Source organism: Ascidiella aspersa, chromosome 4, assembly GCF_963924565.1.
Source record: "Ascidiella aspersa chromosome 4, kaAscAspe10.2, whole genome shotgun sequence".
Classification (NCBI taxonomy): Eukaryota; Metazoa; Chordata; class Ascidiacea; order Phlebobranchia; family Ascidiidae; genus Ascidiella; species Ascidiella aspersa.
In genome coordinates, this window is record NC_139450.1 from 34,634,450 (window position 1) to 34,652,028 (window position 17,579).

At 35.3% G+C, this 17,579-nt stretch overlaps 2 protein-coding genes across 2 annotated transcripts; both read right to left on the reverse strand.

Annotated features, from left to right (window-relative positions):
- Positions 1-6,713: 6,713 nt before the first annotated feature.
- On the reverse strand, positions 6,714-10,532 carry LOC146157671 (XK-related protein 9-like). The gene is made up of 4 exons (XM_083386963.1): positions 10,413-10,532; positions 9,396-9,541; positions 9,190-9,341; positions 6,714-7,279 (listed from the first exon to the last, which is right to left on the reverse strand). The coding sequence occupies exons 1-4, from the start codon at positions 10,504-10,506 to the stop codon at positions 7,012-7,014; spliced, it is 660 nt and encodes a 219-aa protein (XP_083243089.1). The 5' UTR covers positions 10,507-10,532; the 3' UTR covers positions 6,714-7,011.
- A 3,166-nt stretch (positions 10,533-13,698) lies between these two features.
- Positions 13,699-16,899, reverse strand: LOC146157672 (uncharacterized). Its single transcript, XM_083388295.1, has 7 exons — positions 16,744-16,899; positions 16,158-16,319; positions 15,680-15,841; positions 14,992-15,153; positions 14,741-14,801; positions 14,438-14,583; positions 13,699-13,827 (listed from the first exon to the last, which is right to left on the reverse strand). The coding sequence occupies exons 1-7, from the start codon at positions 16,894-16,896 to the stop codon at positions 13,699-13,701; spliced, it is 975 nt and encodes a 324-aa protein (XP_083244421.1). The 5' UTR covers positions 16,897-16,899.
- Positions 16,900-17,579: the final 680 nt, after the last annotated feature.

Below are 17,579 nucleotides of genomic sequence, written 5' to 3' on the forward strand. Positions count from 1 at the left end.
AATTCCACCTGAATTTAAAATTAACTTTTTGGGCGTGGTGATTAAAAACTGCCGAGTAATTGTTTACAATATGACACAACGGAAGTCGATATTTACCCAAAGTACAAAAAAATGGCCTATAACTTTTTGCATTCTATTCGGACTGTATTTTACATGTAGATTTATTTTTTTTTTTTAAGTTCAGACATGTTGCACGTAATACTTGTAAATAGATCGGCCTTAGATTCATTTTCATGTTCAGATTTGCATGTAATACCTGAAAAATAGATCGGCCTTTATTTTGTAATTTTCGTCAACGTTTATTAAGTCATGGTTGAATTTCGCTGTAACGAAAAGAAAGGATGTTGTTATACCGTCATTTAGCGGAAGTTAATTTTATCATGAAATCCTTGTTTACTGAATATATTGCTAGAATTTCCTAATTAAACGAATTGTTTAGATATATTAATTTTGTAAGTAGTGGTATAACAGGTTCTAATAGACCATAGGTTTTCAAACTGCGCGTCGTTTTATTTTACAATAACATAAAGGATTCCGTTAAGTATATAAACTAATGTGCAGTTATAAAATGCTTACATGTATTAATTATTATTCACTGACATGTATTCGGTCTAATGGTCAAAATGATTTAAAGTAGCAACTATATCATACCAGCCTTCACTATGTAATGTAAAAAGCATATTTTTTTTTGGTTTCTAAATATTATTTACGTGAAAAATACCTGTCACGAACAAAATAATGTGCCCAATATTTTGGTACTACTTCAACGCTTTTCAGTCTAAATACCCAGTAGTGTTGCCCTTCAGCTAGGCTTTCTGCTTGGATTTTCATTTGCACATAAACATGTGTTTTTACTGCCAAGTTTAATGTGGATTGTAGAATGACCCTCTTTAACACAGTAAACATCACGCCTCTTTGGGGGTATTATGACGTAACAAAAAAGGCTGGTCGTAAACAAAACAAGTTTAACGCATATAGGAAAGAATGTTACATTCAATCAGGGAGTCGAACCGTTTGAATTTTCCGGTTCAGGTTCGGTTCGGGTTTAAGGATTTTTTCAGAATCCGGCTCAGTTCCGGTTTCGGTTTCGAGCAATTTTAAAGTTCCGGTTCAGCTCCGGTTCAACCATCGTTATTTCAAAACCGGTTCATAAAGTTCCGGTTCGGATACAATATAAGTTGCGTTAAATCTAAAAATGTGGGTCAATAAATGTAGAGAATAATCTTTGAATCGTAAGTCATTTTATCTAAGTTACGTGACGTATTAAAAAAAACAGCAACTCAATATTGAAATATCAAAAAAATGAAAAATCAACGTTTTATTTATTTATTATTCATATTTTTTCATAAAATTTTGAACATGGCGTAACTTGACTCTGTAAAATACAATAGTGACGTCATGCTGGAGCGAACCGCTTTTTTTGACAGGTTCGGGTTCGGTTAAGGTTCAGGTACTTTCAAACTATTCGGTTCAGTTCCGGTTCGGCTCCTTAAAATCTTATAAAAACCGGTTCGGGTTCGGTTACTGTTCGGAAAAAATTGACCAAAAACCGGTTCATAAAGTTGCGGTTCGGTTCCGGTTCGACTCCCTGCATACAATCGTTAATACTATTTTGTGACAATACCTAACCGCATTTAGTCTGAAAAAATCCGTTTATTTTAGGTGAAGCTTTCCTGTAAAAAAATCCGCTATATTTAAACTAATTTTCCTGTGAACCAATGTAGGTTTTAAGTACATTGGAACTTTTCTGTGGTTAAATGTGGTGGTTCACGCCCCCGGGTAATCCCCTAACCCCCAAATCACCTAGATGCGGATGTCGGCGGGATTTCGTTGTTATGCATTCACACAAACGATATTAAGCCCAGTTATAACATTCTGGGTTGATGGAGCATACAGGCCAGATTGACTTTATTTCACGATAAAATGCTCCAACTGTATAAACTCAGACTGACAACAATTGCGTCCCATCTCTTATAAGTGATGCTTGAATTGCTTCTCAGTCACATTAACTGAAGATGATACAAGTTCGTATCGAAACGTCTTAATCGAGATGCTGTCGATCTACTCGACCTTTTTGTAACACTATTTATTAAATGCGAAGGTCATACCAAGTTTAAACGAGCATTTAATGAACTTTACTTTTTACCAGTTGATATTTACTTCTTTACTATTTAATATGTAGTTGTTCACTATCTTACTTAACCTCGCCTCACTTGTTGATAATCCTCGCTACAATCCATTCCCACTCACAACTAGAACCTTACGCCAAGCCCGACAGCGCTTATGACGCAACAATAGCTCATGTGAGTGTGAAGTTTTATTTGCGATACCAACCCTGAGTAATTGGAAGCAAACTTTGATCGTTTGTGTTTAAACGAGGACTGCGGAGTTGGTTAAAAATACCAAGAGTCCGACTCTGAGTCTCCAACCTGTATTTTCGAATATACGTAATAAATACGGTAAATGAACCCCCTTAAGCGGGATTCCCACTGGTTAACGATACGACTACGATCGGGGAATCCCCATGCTTCCTCCGATTTTGAAAAACACGAGTGATCCGACAGCGATGTTGGTTACGTACGGTCGATGCCCACTGCTACGATTGTGCAACGACCTTATTCTAATGTATCGTACGCCTACAAGCCCTACATGTAAATAAATTTTGTAACAAATTCAATTAATGATTAACTCATATTTAATCATGTTGACTAGGTTAAATCAAAATTAATCATTCATTATTATGCTCTAAACAGTTTGACAAAGACTTTTAACCAAGTAAAAAATGATTTATTTCAATACTTATAACGGTGCTACAGTATGTTAAGCTGTATCTATAAAAATGTTTTAAAACAACACCATACCTAATTTTAATATACTATGATCGTAGGATCAGCATAAAAGTGTATTATGCAAAAAAACAAGGTCTAACTAAGATAAAAGAGCTGTTATATCTTATTCAAGCAGGGTTTCTCAGTGCACGTGGCTTACTTCACGCTTTGGATATAATCATATACCTCAGAAATTAAGACTCAGTTTCATTTTTCATTTTGATTTTTTTACACAAAAGAAAAAAAGGAGCAACAGAAAGCAATCATCACGGAAAATACAAAATGGTATCAAAAATCAGAAGATATATCAGCATAAAGTACTTGCGTCATGTGTTGCATGTATAGAGTTACATGCTGTGGGGACTTGGCTCTCAACTCTGATGCTATAAAAGCACCAAAATTGTCAAACCTATCATTCTGCCTGGGCTCACTTAAACTTGCCAACCTTGAGTGTGACGTTTCTAAAACATTGAGCATTTTTCTCTGCAAAAAAATATTAGCATGGTAATATTGCAATAGAGCAAACACCTAACATTTTCTTTACATACAAAACTGCAAAAAAGACTACATGGTAATTAGTAACAATGTATTTACCTGAAATTCTCTTTGATCACTTTCTTTTACTGTCTTCCTCTTCTTGCTGCCGTTTGCATCATAAACTGTCTCACTGCATGTTGGAGTGTCACTGTTGTTTAACTGTCCCTCCAATTCTCCATTTGAAAAGGCACTACAATCTGTATTGTACTTACAGTATATAAAAGCAAATTCATTGAAATGTAAAGGAAGAAAACTATTTACATTACAACCAGAGCTGTGGAGTTGATTTAAAACCTTCAATTATAACTCTGATTAATAGTCATACATTTACTATTTGTGCTTTAAATATTTGTGTAACTTAGAACTCCTTTTTTCAGTTTAATGCTACTCCTTTGTCCGAAAATTACTACCGATTCTCACTCCTCAGACTCGAGAAATAAAATGTTTATACATCATCTGAATATATACATATTACATACTATTGTCATAAAGTGATAGAGGTTCAATTAAGTAGTGTTTTTACCAAAATTTTCAGAAACTGTAACCATTTCCTCAGTTTCTGTGACTTCTTGGGAGAAAAAGTTGTCCTTTGTGCTAGAAAAATGATGCAGAAATATTTGTTGTTTGTCAAATGAAAACAAGGAAAAAAAATCTGTCTAAAGCTCTGCATATTTATATGGTTTAATGTTGCTACCTATCTCTTATGGCTGAATTTGGTGCTGGAATAGAACTTACAATTTGAAATTTTTTAAGGAACAAAATCTGTATGAATATCAATGCATGAATTTCCAACAAATCTGTATAGTATTTGAAACAAGCTATTAACACTGATTTTAAAGGCATTCTAATAACTGTTCCTTGAAGTTTTTCTGGGAGTACAAACAAGTCACACCTTCTGTGTTTTATATAACTTTCCAAGAAAGACAGCTGTGAAAAGTATGGCCAGGCTTCCGGAGCCTGCACACCAGATCCACTTGAAGCACCAGATACCTTTTTATGCTTTCGTGCATAGGTGCATCTCAAATTTCCCCATCGCATCTGGCAGAACTGTACTGCGTATTGTGAAACAAATAGTGGTAAGCATTGCTTTAACTTAAGAATATCAGTAAACTGATTTGAGCAGTAGATAGTGTATAACAGTAAAATAATATTAAATGAAAAGTTTTAAAAACAAAAATACCAGATGAATTCATTTTGGCAGCGACTTCTTTCCAGGCACTTTCATTTTTGTTTTTATTTTTTTTGTCATGGTGAAATTGATTGTATATAATAGGTAGGTTTGACACAATGTCAATCAGCTTCCGATTCCAAGTCTCTTCCTCCATTATACAGTACTTAATTAATTATTATGCTGTGAAAACCAAAAACAATTTTACAATATGTCAAATATGTTTTATAGTAAATATTCTCCATAAAGAAATAAAACATCTGTTGTTCACTTTTATAACATTGCTGTTTTCAATTATTACACTGTCTGAAACTGCAATAATGTTAAAGACTGAAAAAAGTACACTGTCTCAGTGATTATTCATTTATAACATTGCCTTTATAAGTGTAATGTCTAATTATGGTCTCCTATGGTCCACTGCCATGGCACAGCACCAACTGTGTTAAAGTGCTGACACAGTTCATCCCTAATAAATCTTGCTTCTCTAGCATAGAAGTTCGATCCGATATTTGTGACCCTGCTAAAGTTGACTGAGGTGGGAATCGAACTTCTCCAGGAACCAGGAATGCACTCTCCAGACTCATCTGGGATGTCACCAAAATTACTGGATGGTGACTGCAAATAATTATGAAGTGCAATACTTGCTTGGACTGCCATTTCTGCAAGCTCAGGTTTACAATTTATTAAATTGTAAAAAATCTGCCATCTTACAGCTAAAATACCAAACGCATTTTCCACTACTCTGCGGGCCCTACTTGCCTATAATTGAATATTTTTTTTCCTTTGTTAGAAATCTTCCAGGATATGGCTTCATCAGATACTTTTTTAACGGAAAGGCATCATCACCAACTAGCATGTATGGAACTGTTATACTGGATTGCTTTAATTTGGATGGAGCTGGAATACCCAGGATATTGCTCTCAAGTCTTCGTCCTATTTCAGAATTGAAAAGAATACCTCCATCGCTATGACGACCAGAGTCCCCAATGTCAACCAAAATAAATCTGTAGTGTGCATCACACACAGCCAACAAGACAATTGAAAAATAACCCTTATAATTAAAATACTCTGATCCACTATGTGGTGGACATTTTATTCGAATATGCTTTCCATCAATTGCACCAATACAATTTGGAAAGTTCCGAAGAGTTTCAAATTCAGAAGCAATTTTGATCCACTCTTCCTGGTTTGGTGGTTTTAAAACTTGTCTGCCAAGGACATTCCAAATTGCTGAAAGGGTTTCTCTAAGAATTTTCCCAATAGTTGAATGACCTACTCTAAAAGAGTATGACAACTGCTTTTGGGAAGATCCCGTTGCCCGATACCTGATGAATTTATATTATTTAGTTTTTAATTGTTTTATGTTATACTTAATATATTGATGTCATACCTGATAGTCAATACAAGCCTCTGTTTGGGAGTTATTGGTTTTCGAAAGTTTGTTGTAATTTTTGCTATATGAGGCGATAGCAATTCCAAAATATAATTAAATTGATCAGGGTTCATTCGCATATATTGCCTAAATTTTTCTGGATTTTTTTTGCAAGTAGTTTGTCCACAAGAAGAAATTCTGATTGACCATCTCTTTCCATGAAAATCTCATCGGCCCAGAATTCTCTGCTTACAAAAAAACTGTTTTTTTGTGAAAAACGATAAACTTTATTTACTCAACATACCTGGCTTCGTTTGTTTTCAAGAGACTATACAAACAAGCTGCTTCTAGTTGAACCAACACAACTTTTTCACGCAATAATTGCATTTGCCATTGATAGGATAAAGACATTTTTTATGTAAAATGATGCAAACTAAAGGTGTGTTTACTTTTTTATAAATGTATGACTATTAATCAGTTGTTGACAATACAAGTTGTAAATACTTTTACCCTGTTTGTTTGTCCTGTGCTATTATTATGCTTGGTTAAAACTAAATACAAGTCAGACCATGATTTGACTAGCCTACTTCACTCCCGACGTCCTTACGTAGGCCCGACAAAGTAGAAACAGTTTCTACTTTGTCGTAGCGTCGTTAGCTCGTCTTAACGCGTCGTAAGCATCGCTAAAAACAGCCGCTCTGCGTATGCTCTGACGCAGTGGGCATAGGCCGTCGTTAACGTTCGTCGTTGTCGGATCAGAAGGCCCTAACGACGAGCTTACGACGCCAGTGGGAATCGGGCTTTATAGAGGTGTCGTATCACTCATTTACGTACAATACATGGAAAATATTCACCACAATGGTGCAGGAAATTAAGTTACAAAATCAGTAAAACTAAACAAAAATAGGACTGAATAGGCATTCATATATAGATTGTTGGTGTATTTTAAACGATTTTATCTATCGCACTTGGCGTGCCAAACACTAAAACTATGAACACCGAAGTTGTTGATTAAATTCCGCGCAACAAACGAACCACAAGAGACAGGGATGACCCGACTTTTGAACCTTGACGTTTTCTTCCTAATCTTTTCGCAAACTTTTAATCTACCCTTGGTTGAGTTTTTTATGTCTCTTGTCCATAAGGTGTAAACACAACACGAAAAAGAAAGAAAGTATAAACAAGGCCGGGATGGAAACCACAATCGCAATCGCGATATAAAAAGATGGAATTGAGAAGTAGTAGTTGGAATCTGTGATCTTCAACCAGACTCCAGCGATTAAGCTATTCTCGGCGAAATATGCAATTTCAATCCATCTAAGGGGGGCGATATCATATAGGAAACCAACTGGAACATTGAATATGAAGATAAATCTGCGGCAAAAGCAAAATTATCATAAACTTGTTGTTCTTACCAAAAGGCTTCTCTCCAAAGGGGTGAGCATACAAAAAGCGAATGTGCACATGGGGTGGTACACAGAGCAATTAGTTCATCAGGAATTATTTGAAATTGCTATTACGCGATATGTTGTTTAACTTGTTTTGTGTATTTTGTTATAAGAGTTACACCAATTAAGGGAAGTGCTACACGGAGTGTCTTAAAACTATACGGTATTAAATTACACTGGTTTACAAATTTAACCTCATTGTAAGCTCCAGCCAATCTATTAGGCGTTTCTCCCTATTTCGAGGTCACTGATTCCGAAAATGGCAGTAGTTTGTTTCTATCATGTCAGGTTTTTTCTGCACAGAATTTTGAAATTTTATAAAAAAGCAGCAATTTATGTTTTTTTATGTAATTCTGCACTGTTTGTGACAACATATTTTAACATGTTACGACACTATTATGTACTCTGAAAAAGAATTAACGAAATTCTAAAAAAATGGCTTGTTTAGAATCAATATATTTTTGCAATGCTTTAATACAGTCTGTCTTCCGGAATAGTTGAAAATATATACAGTAGGCCGAGTCGCGAAATCACTTTTTTTTTAAATCCACCTGCCTCCTATGGATTTTGATATATAGACATCTGAAATCGTTATATACAAAATTTAAGCTCATTTGAACATGTATTGGTGTGAGGAATTTGAGTTTTTATTTTTGCTGAAAATCGCAAAATCGGGTAAAAATGCGAAATTTTAGGTTATGTTTAATCTATGTTTTTCAAATTAAATTTATCTGCTGTGACCTAACACCTGTTTTTTAGACAGTTATGGAATTACTGCAGCAAGTAAGATCTGCAGAGTTTGCATTTTATCATTTATTTGCACTAGTATTAAAAATTAAGTTTTTTGCAGAAAACGCAAAATTTTATAAAAAAGGCAAAATTTTGGATTGGCATTAATCTGTACTTTTCAAGTAAAACATGACTTTAAATTATTGTTTATGGAAGATAAAACTCACTACAAATTGATATAGAGGCAGGAGACTACGTTTTAATGCTAATTGCGCCAGGATTAAAATTTGAATTTTTGGCGAAAATGTCAAAACAATAAAATTTTTCCAGTTGCCTGTCACTGCAAATGACATAAAATTCTGCTTTTATTTAGATAATACGTTGATTTTTCGGGAGTTCAACTTGGAAAAATAATTCCCTTTTAAATTTACAAATGGTTTTATTTCCTTATGTAACGATTCTAATAGCCCTTTTAATTGACTGGGTACGATTTGCAATTTTACTAATTTGAAGTTGTAGCAAGACGTAATAAAAAATATCAAAGCCCATACAGAAGTAGGTATCATTTTGAACGTTACAAATAACTCTTTATTCTTTTTCAACATGTATTATATAACCTAAATTTTTCCAACTGATGTTGTTCTCTGTTATTAAACTGGTTCTGTTGGATATAATTTTGAGCACATATCTTTTACATTATGGACCGCTTTTCCTCGTATTATTGGATCATTGTCCTCCCGGTAGGCTACTCTATCCTTCTTTTTTATATAAACAGACATAGTGTGCATGATTAGGCGGAATTACAGTAGAAAGTTCATCTTACTGCAAAAGTTAAAAAAAAGAAAAGTTGTTTCGCAAAATTACACAAAGTTTTACGACACATTCAGGAACCTTTTGAGGTTTAGTAATTGCTTAACACGTATTTTGGCGCACTTTTAGAATAGCTGAAAATGTAAGATAGCCTTAACACTACGCAACCTACGAAGCTAATGAGATTCAATAGTTTTACTATCTTGGAGACATCTTTATGTTACAAAATAGTCTTAAATTAATCTCCCCTTTTGTTTTAGTGATAAAACCACTCTTCAATTATCTTGTTATTCTCACCCAAAGATTATCCTAGTTAAAATGCCGGTGCAACCGTCGTCAACGCCATCGACGGTTATGTAGAAAAAGAGTGTGGCGAGGATCCAGTGCAGAAGCAACAAACCAATCCCCGCCCAGACGTTGAGATTTAGTAGGAGAGCAAATGCTAAAACCTTAACACAAGCATTTTAATCAACTCGGACTTACGAATAAACAAAGCTTCTTACCCTTGATAGCAAAGTGCAGGCTTGGTAGAGAAGAAAGCAAATCGTTTCAGCTGGAGAAATATCTTCATAATCTGCGCCGTTCATTGAGACACCAAAACTTCGTATTGCCATCGACAAACCTCCCACAGAACCAAAGCAAGCCAACACTGAAACAAATCACAATAAAATTTGCACCAACGCGAGCAAAGACAGGTAAATGTTGTTGAGTCCTCATATCTCATCTCGCGCGCAATTTCCCACCGTCGTGTTTGTTTTGAATTAAAAATTGTAATAACAGGGATTCGGAAATGAGTTACGTCTCTTATATTTAAGAGATGTTTTTGTTTAAAATACGCACAAACAAAATTTAAAATTATAACGACGCAATAAAAACAAAGTGCGATATAGTGTTTCCTTGCCAGGAGCGCAGTAGAATGATAATTTGTAGTTAGACAGGAAAGACTTTTTATAATTATTTCATTTTAGTTTGGGCTTTTCTAATTGTTCATTGAATACTACAATTATGAAGTTTATGTAAAAAAACAAAAAATTTAAGCAAAATACCGGTATTCCCATATGAAATATTATTATTATTTTGTCACATTTACCTAAAGATTGTGAAATATGCATTTACTCGTAATTGCTAGAGTCCCACATAGATATCTGCGTTTTATATGTTGAGATGTTTTGATTTGGAACGACTTGCCGATAGGTTTGGAGAAATGAGACGAGCTCTTATTTGATTGACACCTGCCTTATTGTGACGTCATCAGAGCGAAGTTCGTTATTTTTTTTATTTTTAAAGCAGTATTAAAATGTTTTGCGGGACTTTACAGTAACCCGATACAGTAACCCGCGGGCCACATATTTTGGTTCCGCGGGCCGCAGGTTGCTCGCCCCTGGTTTACAACATTTTAAGGTTGTTGCAGCTATAAGTTATTTAAGATCAGATCTTTCGCATTTACTAAAAAGGTTCGTGTGACAAACTCACCCTAACCATTCCTCACTAAAGTCAGTTTAGTTCAACTCGTAACTTACCTGTAATAATTGGAGCTTGTCCAGTGGTTAACATGATGTAAATTTGTAACATGAGTTGTGGGATTGCCTCAAAGTAAACTTCAATTGAACGCATCGCGACGATGTTTGTATCTTCTTTAATCCACTAAACAGAGAAACATCACGAAAAAGTTTCAACGTACCTATTAACTAACTTCATTGGTAATAACTTACTTATTAAAAGCATTTTTCTAAAGCATGGGTCGGCAACCTTTTCCTAGTCCCGGGCCAAACCAAACTCAAGTTCTCGGCGGGCCGTAATAAATTTCCACTAACAATTTTGTTATAAAACGTGTATCTTTCAAGCAGTGTTTCCACTAAGGTGCGCAACTGCGCAACTGCAGCAAAATCAGACAAATTGCGCAGTAAAATTTGCTTTTGCGCACTTACATCATTCTCAAATTAAAACTACATATATCTATATTTTTTGCCACAACAGTTTGAGTATTTCGCATTGGCCATATTTTTGTTGATGTTTGTAGCTAAAAGCAAGTAAATAACTCAAATTCGCAATGACGATTGTGACGTAATAAATTACTTTGTCTAATCGGTTTCATCATCCATGCTGTGTGTGTTTTTGTTATCTCGCGTAGAATTAAAAGTCTGCTCAGCCAAGCTTAAAGAAAAAATGAGTTTAGAACACTGCCGAACACAGTAGAGGAGTGTTTGACAATAATTCGGGAACATGATACTGAATAGAATTTTTATGGACGTAAATTTTTAACACAATTTCAGTTTTTACACGACTTCTGTGCAGATACAGTTGTGGAGTCAATAAAGGCTCTCACAAATTGACAAAATCGTCTTACTAAATGCAAATGAGTGAATCTGTGATTCTTGATTGTGCGCTGGCATCACGCATCCTATTTTTAAAAATTAGACATTTTGTCAATTCCAGATTCTTGAACCTATTTAACTCGATTGCAGTGGAAACATGCAAGTTTATTATTTATAAGTATGTGTTTTGTGACGTCACGCTTTGTACGTCATTTTTTTAATTTTCACGCCTCGCCCCAATACAAAAACATTAATCTGGCGCGGCCCCTGCCAACGCAGCCTTTAAATATTTTTACGCAGTACAAAACATATTCTTGCACACTACAAAAAATATTCTTGCAGTAGGAAATTTTCTTAGAGGGAACACTGCTTTCAAGCATTTTAATGTAGTTACTTTTCATCAGGGGCGAACGTAAATGTTTCATGCAATTAAAATAGGTTAAATTGTAGTTAAATGGTTGGTGACGCGCGGAGCGCGAGAAACATGCGTATGCTTTGGTAAAAATGCCAACTCTTTTGATTTACAAGGAGATGTGGAACAGCAAGCGCGCATAAAATTTTACCTATTTTCCCTTTACCCTTGTTGCTGTTTATCATAAAAAACAGAATTCATCAGCGAAAAAAAGCATGTAAAAAGATAAAATAAATATACTTTCATTTTCGAAAGTTTCATGCTATAAAAATGCATTATAATATGGCTTCCATTGCGCATGTCGCCTTTTGTCTAAGAAGCCGCTCTCAAAAACTTCATTGATTGACAGCTGACGTTCCCCAACCCAATTGATTGACAGCTGGTCCCTCCTGAACCCCATTGATTGACAGCTGACCCCTCCCCAATCCCATTTATTGACAACTAATGCCTTGAATTTTTTAAATATGAACTGTACCTTTTTGTGATAATATTCATCTTTTCCTTTTTGTAATTTTCTTCCAAAATAAATCGATCGAACAAACCTATGAAGAGGTGGAATAAATAATACATTGATGTTAATAAACGTGACCAGAGTCGTCTAGCAGCATTCTTACGTTGTACATTTCTATTAAGGTTACAAAAATATAATTGGGAAAAATTCTATATAACCAGGAAATTGCATTTGTTTTATTTTTAGTTTGAATTGAAAAACACCCACTGCAGTTGTCAGATTATGTAAAATCAATTTCATTTTAGCCATGATATATATTTTTGTTTAGTAGCTTGAAAAAATATTTATAGAGGGGTAATTGCATCGCTTGAAAGATGTTTCGGCAAAACGACATATGCTATCTACAAAGATAGTCATAACCATAGTCCCAGGGTTTCCAAACTGTGGACCGCGACAACAGCAGAGGTGGTCCGTGGCGATATGACAAGAAATTAAAAAGTCACACATATACGTTGTACAGCAGGGCGAATGTAATTCATCCAACCCACCGCCTCTTTGACAAACTAGACACGAGTATATTTCTCTTACTTTTTGACTATTTTAACTACGTAAGTGCGAAAAATGTTCGCGCTTTGCGCCAACGATATTTTACGATATTTATACAGGTAGGTTTGTTACGCTATGATGTTGTCATTTGAACTAGATTAGCGCTTTTTAACCGGTGCACCGTGGAAGACTGCCAAGTGCGTCGCGTACAAACGGAAAACGTTTTCAAAAATATTGGACATAATTTGTAATTTTTAGTTTTGAAATGTATTAAAAACTTGCAAGAAATGTAAAAGAAATGACGGTATACCAAAAAAAAAAATAGCGCTCGCTTCGTTAGCCAGGTCCGCCTGGACTTTAAAGTTATTGCGTTTTCTCAAAGTAGTTTTATTACATTTTTTAATATGGATGAAGAAGTGGGGACTCAAATTTTAAACCAAACAAACGTCTTTTTCACCCTTTGCGCCAACACTTTATACTGCCTCCTTAAATGTAACTAAACACGTTTTTATGTGCAAACGATATCCGAGGTCCGCCTGATTGAAAGTTGTTCTAACATTTTAATAACACAATTTTTGTTTAACATTTTGTACAGCCTGCAGAGACCTTTCTGAGTTTGGTTTTAGCACGCGACTAGAAAAAGGTCGCTGACCCCTGTTGTCCAGTATGTCTAACCTTTTAAAGATAATTGCTGCAGTTATTTACAACATTGATTTCGAAAGCTTTTGCTGTCCATTATCGTAAATCTTACTTGTTGCGCTTTAAATTGTGATTCATGAAGAAAGAAGAAAGAAGCAATCTCATCCGTCCCATTAATGTTGTTAGTTTGTAAATTTATAAAATTAAGTTTTATTTATTTTTTGCTTTGTATTGCGGTCCGCGAAAAAAAACAGATTCACAAATAGTTGTCCGTTGTCCAAACAAGTTTGGGAAACCCCGGTCTACGCCAAAACACTAGCAATCTTGCAATTCGTCGATTTTAATATATATTTTATAATGTATAATAAGAATTTTATATAATTGTTTACCAATATACCAATAATTGTTTACCAATATACCAATGTCTTTTGTGATATATAATGTTACCTGTATATCAGTCCAACTTGCAGAATATGCGTCAGAATGAAAACAATGAAGTGAAGGTTGTTCTTACGGGTGTTTTGACTTCTATGTTTGCGAAGTGATTCCCAAGCTCGCCATAAAGAGAAACTCTGCGGAAATACGAGACAATGCAACTCACGGTTAAACTTGTCCACATCAATATGCAATTATTTCGTCATGTGTAAATAACGAAAAAACAAACACAACAGTTGCCAGTATTTTGTCAAGTTTTATGTAAAGCTTAACAAAGGTGTTTTTATCCCAATTTGATGTCATTCATGAACGTCACATTAAGCCAGTGGTTCTCAACAGGAACCCAGTGGTGCCATTTCTAATGCTAAAGGGTGCCTGAAGTTTGAGAAATCTTTAAAAATCTGATTTTTGCTTACAACTTAATTCGTATAACTTTTTTGTAAAGATTAGAGAGGAATAATTCCAATTATAACTTCCTACGTTGTGTGGAGTTGATGTGTGTTGTTCCAGTTTGGTTTATTGTGACATTCTAGTAAATTACCTACGGAAAAATCTTGTAGGGGTGCCGCAAACTATTTATTATTTCTGAAGGGTTGCCGCTACCCTTAAAAGGCTGAGAAACACTTAAGCTTTCCAGCTACACGTCAGCTGATATGGTGGGGAATTACCTCACACACCATATAATAGAACCGGCGGGGTAAAGTGGTATTTTGTTTAATATTGAAAATTGCCATTACATTAACTAACGTGCATTAATAAAGATGGCACAACAGTGCAAACCAACGTAAGCACAAAGTACGTCATGTTGTTTTCGATGTTGTTGCGGTTGATGTAATATGAATAAGCGTTGAGAAGGTCGCTCCCCACGTCGAAACCATACGAAAACATAGAAACTAAAATAAAACAACTTTATTGAAATGAATTCAACAGATAAAAGTAAAACTTTAAGTTACAAAAGAACAGCTTTGTTGTTCTGTTACAGGTATCTCTTAAAATACAGCAAAGATACCCACAAAAACATAAAAGTTACCTAAAAAATATAAAACTTACCCGGAGTCATTATCAATGTAAAATTCGTAAACTCTTTCTCTTTCCTTTCAAAAAACGCGTTCTACAAGAAAAGGTTTAAACTTAAAAACAATCTCTAAGTTTATGTGTTCCAAATCATGTGCCTACACCTTATCATTGTTTCGTACCTCGTGGGTCTACGCGTTCCAAATAGTATATTTTTGTTTGTACTGTGCTCTATAGTGCGTTTGCATTACAGGTATGCTTTCTGTTTGACTTTAGTTTGCACTCACTTTTAGTCGTTTGATTGCAGATGGTTTACTATTCCCCTCATTGCCTACTTCTAGTGAGATTTCATTCCCTTGTTCACTTTCCAGGTTATGAAGAGGTGAAATTTCTTCCTGGCTGTCTCCAACAAACCTACTCTCCGCATATTGTTCTTCCATGTTTACGTTCTGTTAAAACACAAGTTATTTGTGATAATTAAGTCTTTCAAACAAGCATAAGCTTGACAAAATAGAAGAAGGCAGTTTTATTTTATGCTTAGATAAAGGTAAAAATACTGGGTCATGGGTCACGGGTCACAGATCATGGGTCATCGTTCACGAGTTTGGCTCAAAATTTCTTGTTTGGTTCTTCTCAAATATTATCCAACTGTTTGCTTTGGTTTGTACTTCATTGCTACGAATTCCTTCAATGAATACCGTTTCTGGTGTTTTACTTGTCAGTAAAGCTGTTAGCATCCAAACGCAGACTCGGTACCACAAAAGCTTAGTTGGTAAAGCGACAGTCCTGGTATGACCATAGGTTTTGAGTTCGAACCTCACTGCAGGCTTGTTGTTTTTCTAGCCTGCCGTGATTGCATCATAGATCAACAGATACGGTGATCCTGCAATAGCTGTACTCGAATGTTATTGTTTATACTCTATAGTGCGTTTGCATTACAAGCATGCTTTCTCTTTGACTTTAGTTTGCACTCACTGTTGGTAGTTTGCTTGTAGATGGTTTATTATTCCCCTCATTGCTTACTTCTGGTGAGATCTCATCCCCTTGTTCACTTTCCACGTTGTGAAGAGGTAAAATTTCTTCCTGGCTGTCTCCAACAAACCTACTCTCCGCATATTGTTCTTCCATGCTTACGTTCTGTTTAAACACAAGTTATTTCTGATAATTAAGTCTTTCAAACAAGTATGAGTTTGACAAAATAGAAGAAGACAGAGTTTTATTTTATGCTTAGATAAAGGTAAAAAACTGGGTGACTGATCATGGGTTATCAGTTTGACAAAAGAGATGAAAAAAGAGTTTGATTTTATGCTTAGATTAAGGTAAAAAATTTGGTCACCGGCCATAGGTCATGAGTTTGGCTGAAAAATTTCTTGGAAATTCTATGTTATTGTTTATACTCCACAATGCATTTGCATTACAATATGCTTTCTCTTTGACTTTAGTTTGCACTCACTGTTGGTAGTTTGCTTGTAGATGGTTTATTATTCCCCTCATTGCTTACTTCTGGTGAGATCTCATTCTCTTGTTCACTTTCCACGTTGTGAAGAGGTGAAGTTTCTTCCTGGCTGTCTCCAACAAACCTACTCTCCGCATTTTGTTCTTCCATGTTTACGTTCTGTTCAAACACAAGTTATTTGTGATAACCAAGTCTTTCAAACAAGTTCACCGAAAGCCATTGTAGAGGAACGACGCATGTCTATTTGTGTCTATAAGCGACCTGACAGTATGCTCTTTAAATTACAATGGCAGTTTGTTTTAGGTTCGATTTAGTGGAGTCAGATAGCACGGTGGTCATGTCCCTTGTTGAAATATACACCATCGCAGACTCACCGAATCTGTCTTTTAAACAAGTAAGAGTTTGACAAAAGAGAAGAATACAGTTTGATTTTATGCTTAGATTAAAGTAAAAAAATTTGGTCACCGGCCATAGGTCATGAGTTTGGCTGAAAAATTTCTTGGTAATAGAATTTTATTGTTTATACTCTGTAGTGCGTTTGCATTACAAGTATGCTTTCTGTTTAACGTTATTTTGCACTCACTTTTAGCAGTTTGATTGCTGATGGTTTATTATTCCCCTCATTGCTTACTTCTGGTGAGATCTCATCCCCTTGTTCACTTTCCACGATGTGAAGAGGTAAAATTTCTTCCTGGCTGTCTCCAACAAACCTACTCTCCGCATTTTGTTCTTCCATGTTTACATTCTGTTCAAACACAAGTTATTTGTGATAATCAAGTCTTTCAAACAAGTATGAGTTTGACAAAAGAGAAGAAGACAGTTTTATTTTAGGCTTAGATTGAGGTAAAAATACTGGGTCATGGGTCACGGGTCACAGATCATGGGTCATCGTTCACGAGTTTGGCTTAACAATTTCTTGTTTTTGATCTTCTCAAATATTATCCAACTGTTTGTTTTTGGTTTGTACTTCATTGCTACGAATTCCTTCAATGAATACCGTTTCTGGTGTTTTACTTGTCAGTAAAGCTGTTAGCATCCAAACGCAGACTCGGTACCACAAAAGCTTAGTTGGTAAAGCGACGGTCCTGGTATGACCATAGGTTTTGAGTTCGAACCTCACTGCAGGCTTGTTGTTTTTCTAGCCTGCCGTGATTGCATCATAGATCAACAGATACGGTGATCCTGCAATAGCTGTACTAGTATGTTATTGTTTATACTATATAGTGCGTTTGCATTACAATATGCTTTCTCTTTAACGGTATTTTGCACTCATTTTAGTCGTTTGATTGTAGATGGTTTATTATTCCCCTCATTGCTTACTTCTGGCGAGATCTCATTCTCTTGTTCACTTTCCACGTTGTGAAGAGGTGAAGTTTCTTCCTGGCTGTCTCCAACAAACCTACTCTCCGCATATTGTTC